We start from the raw sequence: 14,908 nt of genomic DNA, 5'->3' as shown, positions 1-14,908 counted from the left end.
AGAACCATATTATCTTACATATAGAAACAATACTTCTATCTACAACAAGCAATGTTCAGAAAGTCAGTATTCACATGGTAACGATGGTACTTAGGACTATAGTATAAAGGAAAGGCCATACTGCATATGGAAGCTATTTATAAATATTCAAATATGATAAAAATTAGGAAATTCACTAGGCACAGTGGTTCATGCCCATAATCCTCACATTGTGGAGGCTGAGGAAGGAGGGTCACAAGTTCAAGGCCAGACTACATAGTGACACCCTGTCTCAAAAATAAAATAAGCTGGCCAGCACTTGGGAAGTTGGGACAGAAGGATTCCTTTGAGTTTGAAGCCAGCCTTGTATGCATAGCAAGACCCTGTCTCAGGAAAAAAATAAAAATAGCAATGAGAAAAATTATAGCACCAGTTTATCACTGTAAGTTACCAACAGTAGGTGGCAATTGTTTTCCTTTCCTCTTATTTAAGGTCTTCAGACACATCTTTTTGTGTACCTGATACTCCACGCTATCTGTATCTCTGCCCTCTGCGTCCACCTGTGAGGACTCCAAGCTGTCCTGATGGCTGTCCTGGGCTAGGCTGGTGTAAGGGGTACTGCTGCTCTGGGGTGTTACATCGTCATCTGTGAGATCGATGATGAGGTAAGGGCTGGCAGGAGACGACCATGGTGTGCCTGCAGATGCAGTTGCCCGTCGCCTCAGGGACTGTGGACAAAAGGACAGTTTGGGCTCCAGTACAGCAAAGCAAGTGGGTGACAGGGATCATGTTCTCCCAGTGGCTTCCCACACATGCAGAAAGGGTAGAAGAAACAAGTGAAGGAGGCAGAAACCACCAAGGACAATTTTCCAGGAGCAAATCTCCCTGAAGTGGTAGGAGAAAGTCACTGTAACAGTCCAGAGGTGGACACAGAGTGGGGGTTGAAGGCACAATAACAAGAGGCTCCAAGGACTGAGCTCAGAGAGGGTCACTGGTTGAAGCACCCACTGCATGCCCAACTTGGCAAAAAGCAGATTCTGCTGGACCCTCTGGGGCTGCCCAAAGCCTAAAGGCAGCTGAAGGTGTAAGGAGAGAAAACAGTCCTCAAAATCAGTGGCTTCCAGCTCAATTCCAAACTGAGGCAAGAGCCCAATAAATAGATTCTTGCTCCATCCAGGACCAGGACAGGAAGAGAAGCTGTTGGCCTAAGAGAAACTTACCCACACCCAGGAGAGAATGGAAAAGCAAGATGCTGAAAAGCAGGTGAGTGAGTGCAGAAAGGACACAGGACACCCGCCATAGCTGGGTGTGTGAGGCAGGCAGACTTCCCATCAGAGACCGTGGTAGGGGGACCAACCCTAGTAGCTGGGAACTCCACGGGGGTCTCATCCATGTGACTGCGGCCCTGCCGGCCTCGGGTGGAACGTGGGGAGGGCCTGTACCTCTCCCGGCTGGAAGCACTGCTGTTATTTCGGGTTCGAACCTGGAAGCAAGATAGGATAAGCTCGGGCCTTGGGTACCTGGAGAAATGGGGACAGTGGCAGGAGGCTGAGCATTCGGTCTTGAGGTGGCCAAGGATCCCTGGTGGCCTCAAACCAACTAGAAGTGAGCAAAGTCATTAAGTAAATGGAAACTTCTAGACTGATTTCTAGCCCAGAAATTGCTGTTAAGTGGGGTGAGGGAGGTGAGGTGGTCATGTGACAGTCCAGCCTACAACAGGTCCTGTTCTGCTGTCACAGAAGTAAACTCAAACCTGTACCTACAAACTGGGATTGAAAAATAAAATCCATATTTACTCTAAACTGAACTTTTTTTTCAAAATAGAAGCATAAGGCCAATTATTGGAATATTCAAATCAGAAGCACTTAGGCCCTATGTTTTCTCAAAATGGAATAATTGTAGGTCTTGCAGCCCTATGTTCAAATTCTGTAGATAAGAGTTGATGTGTAAGCTTGGAGAGGTTATTGGAATCTTCTCTCATGTGTCAGGTGAGACACGCCTCATGCCTGGCAGGTGAGATTATAGCCACAATTGTAAATATCTGTTAGGAACTGGATAGCCATGAACAATAATGGCCTTCCTTATCCCAGACCTCAGACCATGGTTCTGTGAGCCATAGAATCGACCTGCAGGAATGAGAGGGCTCCCACAAGAAACTAATAGTGGAGCTATTGCTTCACCACCAAACATCAAACCATCTCTTCCAAGATAGATTCAAGAAAAAACTCAACATCTACCACAGAAAAGAAATGAACGGCATGTAAAATTAAACATACCAAGAACAACGGTGTATGTACCTTGCTGTCATCTTGCTGTCATTTGTGTACCACTCTCACTCAGGAGTGTGTATGTTTTCTAAGGACTGAGTGGTTAGAAGGGCCTTGGCTCAGTGTGTGGAACTTACTGCTGGGCTTTCCAGCGAAGTCCTGGTTTCACGGAAGAGTTTTGGCATCACTGGAGTGTCAGAGCCATCTCCATCTTCCCCTTTGCCATCCCCGTCTCCATCGCCAGTCAGATCCTTTGCAAAGGAAACACAATGAAAATTTTTCTTAGTACTGGGGATTGAACCTAGGGCCTTTTCCCTGAACTGCATCCAGTCCTTTTGGAGACAGGGTCTCACTAGGTTGCTAAATTTCCCAGGATGTGATCTAATTTCTGATCTTCCTGCCTCAGCCTTCTACAGTGCTGGGATTACAGGTGTGCACCCCAAAACCTAGCCACAAGGTTCTGAATTTTTTTTTGGTAGAGGGAATCAAACTCAGGGACTTGTGTTTGCCAGGCAGGCACTGCACCACTGAGCTACATCCCTGGCCTTGAACTATGTTTCAATATAATTGAATTACAAGCAAAATAATTAAAAAAAAAAATCAAACCTATTAAAATCCATCCTAATATTAATCTCATAGTATTAGAGACCCATATTGTCAATTACTTCATTTGTCCAATGAGATATATTTTAAATTGAAAATAGTCAATCATATTGAAACCTATCACAATATTAATTCAACACTCAAAAATATTGTCAGCTACCTTATTTTATTTTGGTGATACTGAAGGTGCTGGGAATGGAACCAGAGCCTTGCACCTATAAGCAAGCACTCTACCACCCACAAAGATTTTATAACATCTCTCCACAGGAACAAACGCAAGTTAGGATTATCTTGAAAACAGGACAAAACCCCAAAGCAACACAGGGTAGAAATGAGAGGAAGGTAACATGCAAGACTAACTGACTGGCTACAGCCAGCAGGGCAACTTAGCAGGTCTGTACTGTTCACAGCACATGAGAAAAGACACAGGTCAATGCTCAAGGGAGATATTTCTTGATATAACAATTACACAATGGCACTAATTCTGCACTATACCATGAAGACCCCCAGTACAAACCTCCAGCCTCACACCAAATCTGACACATCCAGAGAACAAAAATGCAAGCACTGGCTCAGTCTTAAGAATTTCACTTGTAGCCAGGCAGAGTGGCACATGCCTGTAATCTTAGCACTCAGGAGGCTAAAGCAGGAGGATCACTCCAAGTTTGAGGCCAATCTGTACTGCAGAGTGAGCTCAAGGCCAGCCTGAACTACATTACAAGACCCTGTCTCAAAAATAAAACAAAAAGAACTTGGCTTGTCACCAACTCTGTAGCCTTTTTCAAATCCACTCCTCTCCCTTTAAAATAACAGTATTTCCCTTACAGTGCAACTCAAATACTAGGAGAATCAAATACTGTATGCTTAGCCCAGTGCCAGACACAAGGAAATGTTCAGGTTTTGGGCCAACCCAGTGGGTAGTTATTCTCCGCAGCTCTGGGTATCACCTGGATCCCTCACTGGGTGCTCATCTAAGCCCAAGAGAACTCGCCTTCTGGAAGGATGGATTTTCACTGTTTGGGACTATCTCTGGCTGTGCCCAAGGTATAACAATGGCTCTTTGAAAAGAGTAACTAACCTACAAAAGATTAATTATAAAACTGAAGGCCTAAATAAAAAACCATGATATAAAAAGTAACTTTGAAAAACTGATGAAGTACAACTGTTTAAAATCTTCTAAAAGTAACTTAAACAAGTTTTTCGCAACTTACAAAAAATTTTTTTTTAATTTGAGGCACATAGGGCTGGGGATTTAGCTCAGTGGTTTCGTCACCTGCTGCGCAAGCGCAAGGACCCAAGTTCGATCCTCGGTACCAAAAAAAAAAAAAGTAGTAATATAATTTGAGACACATAAACTGATATCAAAACCACACATTTACAGAAACAAAATCCTATCTAAACTTGAATCATGAATAGATGAATTTTTTAAAACTCAAGGGTTAAAGCTGTAGGTAGGTAAGTGGAGGACTTGCCTAGCACACAAGGACCCTCAATTGGATTCTCCTCACTGTAAAACAGGGGGTTTTTTCTCATTTTTTTTAATTCATTAAGTTTATTGGTACATTTGAGCTTTACAATATGATGACATTTATCATGGGGTATTTGTACCTGTACATGATATATCTTGGTTCGTTTTTCCCCCCGTTCTCTTGCCTAAAACAGTTTTATCTCAATGACCTAATAGGGCCTATTCCAGGAATAAATGGGCAGGTTGCTATATTACCATTTAGCGAAGCCACCCATCATCCAGATGGAGCTTTAAAGGTGCGCATGATACAGGCCTATAATCCCAGCACTCTGAAAAGCTGAAGCAGGACTGCAAATTTAAAACTCAAACATGGCCTGGGATTTAGCTCAGTAGTTCCGCCGCCTACCTCACAAGCGCAAGGTCCCGAGTTCGATCCCCAGTACCAAAAAAAACTCAAACCAGACTGAAAAGTAATTTCACAAATATAAGAGGCATCCAGTAAAACATAACTTTCTGATTTAGTAAAAAAATATACAATGTAAGGTCTTAAACTATAGATGCCAATTTTTCTGAGCCTAGGGACACCCATGAAGAATGCTAAAGGAAATGTCCTTGAGCACTGGAATTGAAGTAGAAAGCCTTACCTGAGTGTAACTGAGCAGACTGGAGACCTCCCTCTTGGATAGTCGAGAGCTTGATCTGCGCCCTGCAGAAGAGTCAGAATCTGAGTTTGAGGAGGGATAGGCAGTGCCAGGAGAACAGTTTTGTTGACAGGAACTCCTCTCAGGGCTGTGGTCTGGGATCTCTCCAAATGGCTGTCATCCTCAGGGGTTAATATGTCTTAGCCACTCAGTGCCCCTGGCCACTACATGCATTCATTGTGCAGTGGGGCACAAGCCAGGGACACAAGACACAAACATTCCCACAGATACTGAGAGGAGCCATGGAATTAAGAAAGGTGCTGTGCAATTCAATGACCACAAACTGCAAATAAATAATCATTGCCTGCCCTATGGGCCCACTTCCAGTGCTCAGGTGTGTGTTGACTGGCTATCGCAGTAAACAGTGCAGGAATAGGCTGCTTTCAAAAAAAGCAAAAATTCTGGAGGACACAGATCTCAGTAAGAACAGGAAGAGATACTACAGGGGGTTCCAAGGCAGCAGGTTCTCAGTTGGGAACCACTAAGAAAGGGTGTAGTAGGAACTAAGCCTCAGACCACCCTGCCTTGCTCTACCCTGGGCCATATACCCTAGTGCCAGCTCTGGGGGGGAAGAGCTCACACTGCAAAAGGGCCAAAGATCCCAGCCCATGCCAGGAGCATCCCTACGGAGCTGGCAGATGGCAGGGGACCATCACCTTCAGAGTCGTAACTGAGGTGAAAGTGCAGAGTGGGTGGGCAGAGATGTGTAGGGCTCTGGCTCTGTCAGCACAGCACCTTCACAGGTACTTGTCTTCTGCCTTCTGGGGAGGGTAGAAGGTATCAGTGTACCTTTCCCTAAAAGCAGAGCCTGCAGGAGCTCCACAGCGACCACCCACTGTGTCAGCCCTGGTCCCACCCAACTCCCCACTGGCCCAACCACCTCTGATCTCCGGGGTGCGGATGGCCTCCAGGATTGGGGGCGAGGGGGCGTCCTTGGAGTCGGAAGACTGGTCACTGCAGGCCCCGTTGACGATAATGGAGTCATCCCTCCCGCTGGTGCCCTCCTCTTCATTGAGGTGTCTGGTGTCTCCCTTCATTGTTTCCTGTGGGAGAAGGCCAGAATGATAGGGGAGCAGGCAGTCAGGGGTGCCAGGAGGCAGCACACCCCACAAACTTCCTGTCAGTGGCTATATGTCCTTAGGCACAGAGGCCCATGATCTAATCTCAGGGTGACATCCTGCCCAGGACCCCACCCAGGCTGCCCCCCATTATCCTGTGTCCCCTCACCAAACTCGGAGGCTCTGGACTTGGTTCCATGTGGGCAGGCAGTCCCAAAGGCTCAGACGCCAGCACCCAGGACAGAGGAGAGAGCCAGGGCTGGGGTTTGAGGCTCAGGCTACTCTGTGCAATTAGCCGGCACCTTCAAACAATGCCATTTAGGACCTGCTTGCCCTGGCCTGCAGGCAGCCAGTCTTAAATCCCTGTGCCTGGCCCTCTCTCCCAGCCCAGCCTCTTCAGGGCCTCAGGAAGCCCGTGCATTATTTTCCCTCCTGACCCCTTTGTTTGCTCTCTCCCTTCTCCTCAATCTCCAGGTCCTCTTCCCACCGCCCCCTCCTCCCCCACAGAACAGCTTCTCTCCTCTCCATGGCAGCACAAGCCCCGCCCCACCCCATCCTCAGAGGCCCATTGGTCTGCTGGTCTGTCGCTCACTTGCCTCCTCCTTCACCAGCTGGGGCTCTGTGTCCCAAGTTCCCAAGAAGATGGAGGAGAGGCACAGACAGAGGGCAGGGGGCAGTTAAAAAGAGGGGTGTCCAAGCCTATAGTCTGCTGCAGCCTCCACCCTACCCTATTGGCTTGGTCGCCCCATCACTGTCCCTCCTGGTACCTGCATTATCACTAGGTAAACCAGACAGGACACAGGGCCAATCTGCATAGATGGATTGATGGGCTGTATGATCTCGAGCCTGGCCCATTGTTTGCCAACACTATTGGCACTAATTAGAAATGTGCTGGATACAAGAACCTGCACCTTCCCAAAGGTAACTGTAGGGCCATTTTATAGAAAAAGAATACAGATAGACCAGATTAGTTTCTTAGATTAAAAAAAAAACTATCAGACTGAGTGTTGTGACACACACCTATACTTCCAGCACTCTGGGAGGATGAGATGGAAAGATCACAAGTTTAAGCCCAGCCTGGGCAACTTACCCCATCTCAAAATAAAATATGAGACTAGGGACATAGCTCACCGTGAAGGCCCCGATTCAATCCCTAGTACTGCCAAAAATAAATTTTTTTAAATCACATCAAGCCAGGTGTGGTGCCACATGGCTCTAATCCCAGGAGGATCACCTTGAGTTCCAGGCCAGTTTGGGCTACATAGTGGGGTTAATAAAGGTCAGCCTGGGATATGTATCTAGACCCTATGTCAAAAACACACACACACACACACACACACAAAATCAATTATATCAAAGGCATAGGGGCCAGGGATTTAGCTCAGTGGTTCCGCTGCCTGCCTTGCAAGCACAAGGTCCTGAGTTCGATTCCTAGCACCAAAAAAATTATATCAAAGGTTGATGACATCTCCATGGTAGAGCACTTGTCTAGCACGTACCAGGCCCTTAGTTCAATCTCCAGCACCACACCCACAAACACCCAAGAGGTAAAGCTGGGATCAATTTTAGATCAGGTTAACAGCCCAGAAGCACAATTTAAACCAAAAGTCACTGGCCTTGGCTTTCTTTTATTCCCTTTGGTTGGGCAAAAACAAAGCCTAGGCACAAGAGTGTGGCTCTCAGACACTTATTTTTCCTCCAAACACCCGAATCAGACACTCACATCATATCCTGTCCTGCAATTCTGCGTGGGAAAATCTTGCCCCAAAAAGCTGCTGGCTGTCTACACCAGGCCCTTGCCCTGCCCGACCCACATCTGAGACTCAACAGGCCGCCCAGTTAGAGGCTCTCCTCTCGTTAGAAGCATTAACAGTGGGCCTGGCTACTAGATGCACTTGTGCTGTGTCCACCAGGGGGCGTTGTGGGACGCAGTTTGAAGGGCACGTGACACTCCGGGCGGATTTATAGCATGTCCCACATTTGAAGGACAGTACGTCCCCAGGGGCCCCAATTCCACCCTTTGCGCAGGCCATCCCAAGCAGAGTTCCCCTCTACTTCCCCATCTGGCCAAGGACCAAGAACCCATAGCCTAGCTGCTTCAAACTTCAGAATCTCAGGTACCATCCTACATTGGTTCCATCAGGATTTTAATTAAACTTTACCAAGATTGGGGCGGGGGATTTAGCTCAGTGGTTTCGCGGCCTGCTGTGCAAGCGCAAGGACCCAAGTTCAATCCCCGGTACCAAAAACAAAAAAAAAAACTTTACCAAGATTTCAGGGTGATTAATATGCATATTAGAAAAGCACTATTGTTATAACAGGGGTGTAAATCAGTAAGTACGGCCACTATGGAAATCAGTTAGAATTTCCTCAAAATACTAAAAAGAGCCAGGTGCAGTAGTGCACACCTGTAATCTCAGCACTTGGAAGCCTGAGGCAGAAGGATCATTGCAAATTCAAACCCAGCCTGGGGTACAAAGTACATTCTAGGTTACCTAACTAGTGAAACCCTGTTTCAAAAAGACTAAAAATAGAGCTACCATTTGATCCAGCTCTACAACTCCTTGGTATAGACCCAAAGAAAACAAATTTAGCATACTATAGGAATTCCTGCATACCTACCTATTGTGGCACAATTTACAATAGCCAAGACCTGGAACCAGCCTAGGTGCCCATCAACAGATAGAGCTGGGCATGATAGCCCACACCTGCAATCCTAGCACTCAAGGCTGAGGCAGGAGGATCATCAGGAGTTCGAGGCTAGCTTGGGTTTCATAGTTCAAGGCCATCTGAACTACATAGTGAGACCCTGTCTCAAAAAACAAAAAATCATGACCAAGTAAGTCTTCATCCCAAGGATACAAGTATGTTTCAACATATGCAAATCAATAAATGTAATATATCACCATAAATAGAAGGACAAAACAAAAATCACATGATCATCGATACAGAAAAGGCCTTTGTTGAAATCTAACTTGGTTCATGTTTTATAAAAAAACCTTGAATAGGTACAGAAGAACCTTATTTGATAAAAGCCATTTATGACAAACCTACTGCCAACATTAAATGGGGAAAAACTGAAAGCTTTTTCTCTAGTATCAGGAATAAGACAAGATAACCACTATCACCACCACTATTCAATATATTATTCAAAACTTTGTAAGAGTAATCAGGCAAGACAAAGAAATAAAAGGGATAGCTACAGGAAACGTGGCAGTCAAACTATCCTTATTCACAGATGACATGAACCTTTACATAGAAGACCCAAAATATTCCACCAAGACTCTTAGAATGAATAAATCCAGCAAGGTGGCAGGATATCAAAATCAACACACAAGTATTCCTGTAGACCAATAATGAACCCACTGAGAAATTAAGGAAATAAAACTATTTCAAAAGCTTCAAGAAAAATTAAATATTTAGTAATTAACCTGATGAAGTGAAAGACCTCGATAAGGAAACTAGTGTTTCCTACAAGAGAACATCAGAAAATGAAGATTATCTCATTCCTGGATAGAAGGAATCAATACTGTCAAACTAGCTATACTTCCAAAAGTGATATATACATTTAATGCAATCTTAATCAAAATACCAAGCATATTTCTCACAGAACTAGAGAACAATCCTAAAATTTATATGAAACCCAGAATAGCTAAAGCAATCCTGGGCAACAAGAATGAAGCAGGAGGCATCGCAATTCCAGATTTAAAGTTATATTACAAAGTTGTAATGATTTTTAAAAAACCAGCATGGGGCCAGGGATGTAGCTCAGCTGTGCAGCACTTGCCTGGTAAGCCCAAGGACCTGAGTTCGATTCCCAGTACCAAAAAAGAAAAAGAAAAAAACCAGCATGGTACTGACACAAAAAGTGTGGATGAATGGAACAGAATAGATGATGCAGAAACAATCCCACGCACATTCAGCTATCTGACCTTTGACAAAGAGGCCAAAAACATGCTGGAGGAAAAGTACCCTCTTTTACAAATGGTGGTGGAAATACTGGCTCTATACATGCAGAAGATTGAATCTAGACCCATATCTCTAAACTAAAAATATCAAAATGGATCAGGGCTGGGGATTTAGCTCAGTGGTTTCACCGCTTGGGCGCAAGGACCCAAGTTCGATCCCCAGTACCAAAAAAAAAAAAAAGTAGAATTCAAAATGGATCAAAGATCTAAATGTTTAAACGAGAACATTTAATCTACTGGAAGATAAAATAGGTAAAAAAAAACCTCTTGAAGACATTAAGTATAAGCAAGGGTTTTCTAATCAGAACCCCAGTTGCACAAGAAATAACATCACGAATCAAATGGGATTATGTCACATTAAAAAGCTTCTGCTTGGCCGGGAGCAGTGGTGTAGCCTGTAGTCTCAGCACTTGGGAGGCTGAGGGCAGGAGGCCAGGCTGGGCTACATAGTAAGTTCAAGGCCAGCTTGAACTACATAGTTAGACTGTCTCAATAAAAAAAGAAAAAGCTTCTGATACTTTTTTTTTTTGGTACCGGGGATCAAACTGGGGTCCTTGCACTTGCGCAGCAGGAGGCAAAACCACTGAGCTAAATAAATCCCCGGCCCAGAAAAAGCTTCTGTATAGCAAAGGAAACAAGCCAAGAGTAAAGAAACAAACTACAGAATGGGAAAAATTTTTTTCCAGACACTCCTTGCACAGAAGACTAATGTCTAGAATACATATAAAGCACTCCAAAAATTAGACCAAAGGGCCGAGGATTCAGCTCAGTGGCACTGAGCTGGCCTTGCAAGTGCAAGGTCATGAATTCAATCCCTGGTATCGAAAAAGAAAAAAAGAGACCCCACAAAATATAAGACCCAATCAAAAAATGGGCAACTGAAAAAAGTAGACACTCTGAGAAGTACAATGGCCAATAAATACATGAAAAAATGTTAGGACATCTCTGGCCTTTCAGGAAATGCAAATTAAAACACCTAGATTTCATCTCACTCCAGAAAGAATGGTTATCATCAAATTGCTGGTGATGATGTAGCACAGTGGTAGAGCCCTTTCATACCATGTATGAGGTCCTAGTTCAATCCCAAAAACTGCCTGAAAAAGGAAAGGAGGGAGGGAGGGAAGCAAACAATAAGAAATCCTAGCAAGGCTGTAAAGGGAACCCTTCTACATTACATTGTTGGTGAGAATGTAAACTAGTACAACCACTATGTAAATCAATATGGAGACTCCTTCAAAAAACTACAAATAGAAATTCCATTTGACCCAGGTATCTACCTATTTCCCCTTTTAGCTATCTTTCTTGAAGACTCAGACATCATTAAAGAGTTAAAGACATTATGGCAATAAATCCATACCCATGTTCATAGAAGCACAATTCATAACTAAATCTTGAGAGTGGCCCATCTGTCCATCATCAGATGAATGAATAAAGAAAATGTGGTATATATGCACAAGGGGGTACTACTCTTCCATAAAGGATAATCTTGAGCCATTTGTAGGAAAACAGATCCACCTTGAGAGCATAATGTTAAGTGAAATAAATCAGACACAAGTTATCATATAGCTTCACTTATATGAAACTATAAATAAAAGAGTAAAATACAAGATATGGAACAGGGTGGCAGATCTTTTGCATATAGTAAGGGAACCAAGAGTTGGAGGTAGCAGGGAGGGAGGGTAAGGGAAAGACTTAAGATGTTACATACATGTAGCAACTCCCCATGAATGTGATCCTTATGTACTTCAAACATGCACTAATAAAAAGAATAAGGGGGAGAGGGAGGAGAGCATAAGGACAGGGAACAGGGAATAGATATGGTAAAGATGTACCATAGGAATCAAAACCAAAAAGTGAAACTGGGGGATGGTTGAGTAATGGGGTGATGGGGATTGAAAGTGATCAAAGCAAGTTGTGTGAATGCACAAATCTGCCAAAATGAAACCCATCATCTTTTTTTTGGTTTTTTTGAGGTGTTTTTTTTTTTGGTACTGGGGATCAAACTCAGGTCTTTGCGCTTGCATAGCAGGTAGCAAAACCACTGAGCTAAATCCCCAGCAAAACCCATCATCTTTACAACCTATATGTACTGATATAATAAGATGTGAAAACAAATGGAAATTTCAATTACACTGATAAAGGCCCTGAAGTGTACAGACCAATGCACATCATGTGGCATTTCTGTGCCCCACATGACCTGGGCATGTGTGGTTAATAGCTCCTGGACTCTTCCTAACAAGGAAGTTCTTCTCCTTGCCCCTCGAGGACTGAGGACAGACATGTCAGGATGCAGCCCTGTCCTCTCAGCCCCCTTCTCTGGCCCCCTTCTCTGCCAAGGCCTGACCCAGAAGAATGGGTTGTGACCTGTGGCCATTGCTGTGAGACTGAGCTGCCAGAATTCAGAAAAGCTCCCCACAAGTAGCTCAGAATAATTAATTTCCCAGTATTTCACCTCAGGCAAAAATCAGTAAAGTGGCCTGGCTTGGGTGGGAGACTGTGCCATGGAGTGGGAGACTCCATGAGGGTCCAGCAACTCAAGGCCTTCTGTGTGGAGGATGGCCTTGTAATCAGGAGCTGACGGTGGGTCACAGACCCACCCTAAAGGATAAGGCCTCTCATCCAGCACCAGGGTCAGTGGTGGGTTCTCAAGGCACTGCTGGATTTCAGTCCTTTGGACAACTCCTAACTGTGTCAACAAGAGGCCAGACAAGAGTGTCTCCTCTTCTTAGACAGGTCCAGATGGAGCCTGCAGCCCAGAGCTGACAATAATTAACTAGCACGCACCTTCTCGTGGGGTATAAGCGGTGTGTACTTGCCTGTCTGCCTGAAATATGGACAGCGTCCCTTCATATGCCAGATTCCGACATTCCAGAAAACCTCCTGAATCTAGATGCATACCCATGGGTACTAGAGCAAGTCCATGGAAACTTGCTTACCGGCCACTGTTACCTGGGTGCCCGGGGATGAGCTGCAGAGGTAAAAATGCCTTCTTCCCATTGCACAACTCAATGTGATTTCATTACAAATTCTTCCCCTGTGTGTTTATCATCACCCTGGCGTTACCCTCACTGCCTTACAGGCACAACTGCAGAAAACACTCACCAGCCTCCAGGCCCTGCATCCATGATTCAACTAGGCCCAGCTCAGTTCCTCTCCCATCTGTGTTCTGCACACAGACCACACAAACAAATCCAGCCTCCAGGCGGTGCTGCAGCTGTTCCTGCAGCCTAGAAGATTCCTATCTCTCGTCCACAAACCTCTACTTCTTGGACTTAACAAGCTAGGAAGGGTTCTCCCCTAGGGCCTCTCCAAACCATCTTGTCCTTTCCTTCGTGGAGACAGATACATAAAACCTCATCCAATACGGTGATTTTTTTCAGTGCTTAGGATATATCAATCAGGTGCTATTCTGTGTCTCACCTATAATATTGGTATTAATTCACTTAGCCCCTAATAGTACATATAATTCTTATTAACCCTATTTTGCAGATGGGAAAACAGATACTAGGAGGTTAATCAACATAATGAAGGCTGAGTGTGTAGCTCAGGGGTAGAGCTTGGCTCAACATACACAGGCTGAAAATGCATCCTTGATCAAGTATCCAGGAAAATGAAATATGAATGCACAAATTTAACTACATGCTCTTCAAAACAGGAAGACAGAAATCACCAGAAATGGTGTGTAATGCTAGATAAAATCTTACACTTCTTCCCTTGTGTCTGTTTGGCTTCTAGCAATTCAAACTTGGCATTTTGCAGATAATGTGCCCTCCATCACATGCAAATGGCTTTATCTAATGTGATCAGTCCAGTGCTGAAGGACAACCAGTCTGCTACTTCCCTGAGGGAGGTGGCACCTTCCATGAAGCTGACATGCTGGCTTTAGTTAGGACAGTGGTGATCTACTCCTGCTCTTATCCCTGTCAATAGGTCCCCATCTCCATCCTATCCTGGGGCAGGGCCCATTATCAACCTGCTTTTTTGCAGGCTCAGAAAGTTAATTAAGTCACCCAGCAAAGTGGCAGTGCCAAGTCTCATGCCCAGGCAGTCCAGGGCACATGTCTAACCAAACTCCATGCCAGAGATGAAGCAGCAAAGAATTTTACAAGTTATGAACAATGAATGAGCCATCCCAGGGACTCAGCACTGTCCAGCTGAGCCATGATCCTCCTGCTGAGTACTTCCCTTCCCAGGCAGAAAAGGCTGCCTAGCCTTGTGAGGGCGGGTGAACTTTAACCCTTTCCTAGAGGCTGAGGTCCACCATGTGATGGTGGCTTGGCAGCAGAGCTAGGACCAGGTCAGACATGCTTAAATGTGATGTGGCATATAGAGCAGTATGGGGCACCCCCAATTAGACTCAAAAGAGGAGGCTCAAGGCTCCCCCTCCCAACCTGGAAGCTGATAACTGAGGCCATTCATTTCCTCCAGGCAGTCATGGGGGGGCGCAAAAATATTTCACAGCACCTTGTAAATGGTAACTGTATTAAATGTCACAGATGCACAAAGGATGGGGTCAGTGGAAACTGATGGGGGAGCATCTGGTTATCTCTGCCTCACCTCGAGCCCCAAAGGCAAAGAAAGTAAAATGGTTGAGGTATAAAGATACTCCTATTCTTCCCTCATTTTAAAACTTCCTCAGCCTCCTCAGCCTGTGGAAGGGAAATCTTAACTCAGGATTCCTCCCCTGAACTGCTCCTGTCTTTCTCAGCTATTTCCATTGTCCACAATTCCAATGGGTGTCATGGAGAATTTCCTATGTGCTTCACAAACAGAGAAGTCAAGTTACAAATTTTACAGAGTACACTATTGCTCAGTGGAAATAGATGTTTTGCCCAGGCTCAGGCAGCTATGAAGAGACAAGAGC

At 44.9% G+C, this 14,908-nt stretch overlaps 1 protein-coding gene across 14 annotated transcripts in view; it reads right to left on the bottom strand.

Annotated features, from left to right (window-relative positions):
* Dnmt3b (DNA methyltransferase 3 beta) overlaps positions 1 to 14,908 on the bottom strand; it is a 99,735-nt gene that overhangs the window by 18,306 nt on the left and 66,521 nt on the right. For 9 of the 14 annotated variants that reach the window (XM_087188859.1, XM_087188858.1, XM_021246878.2 and 6 more), the window contains 5 exons: positions 5,899 to 6,061; positions 4,962 to 5,023; positions 2,384 to 2,497; positions 1,337 to 1,462; positions 498 to 707 (listed from right to left, as the gene is read on the bottom strand). In XM_087188859.1, the coding sequence (XP_087044985.1) occupies positions 498 to 707; positions 1,337 to 1,462; positions 2,384 to 2,497; positions 4,962 to 5,023; positions 5,899 to 6,055 (669 nt within the window). In that variant the 5' untranslated portion in view covers positions 6,056 to 6,061. The remainder of the gene's footprint in view (positions 1 to 497; positions 708 to 1,336; positions 1,463 to 2,383; positions 2,498 to 4,961; positions 5,024 to 5,898; positions 6,062 to 14,908) is intronic. The other 5 variants (XM_087188864.1, XM_087188861.1, XM_087188867.1 and 2 more) reach the window with 1 other exon arrangement.

The sequence above is a fragment of the Heterocephalus glaber genome, unplaced genomic scaffold, assembly GCF_053883595.1.
Source record: "Heterocephalus glaber isolate CG9 unplaced genomic scaffold, H.glaber_assembly_v1.0 deba00001532, whole genome shotgun sequence".
NCBI lineage: Eukaryota > Metazoa > Chordata > Mammalia > Rodentia > Bathyergidae > Heterocephalus > Heterocephalus glaber.
The sequence above is the reverse complement of the archived record's forward strand: the minus strand, read 5'-3'. Positions and strand labels throughout refer to the sequence as shown.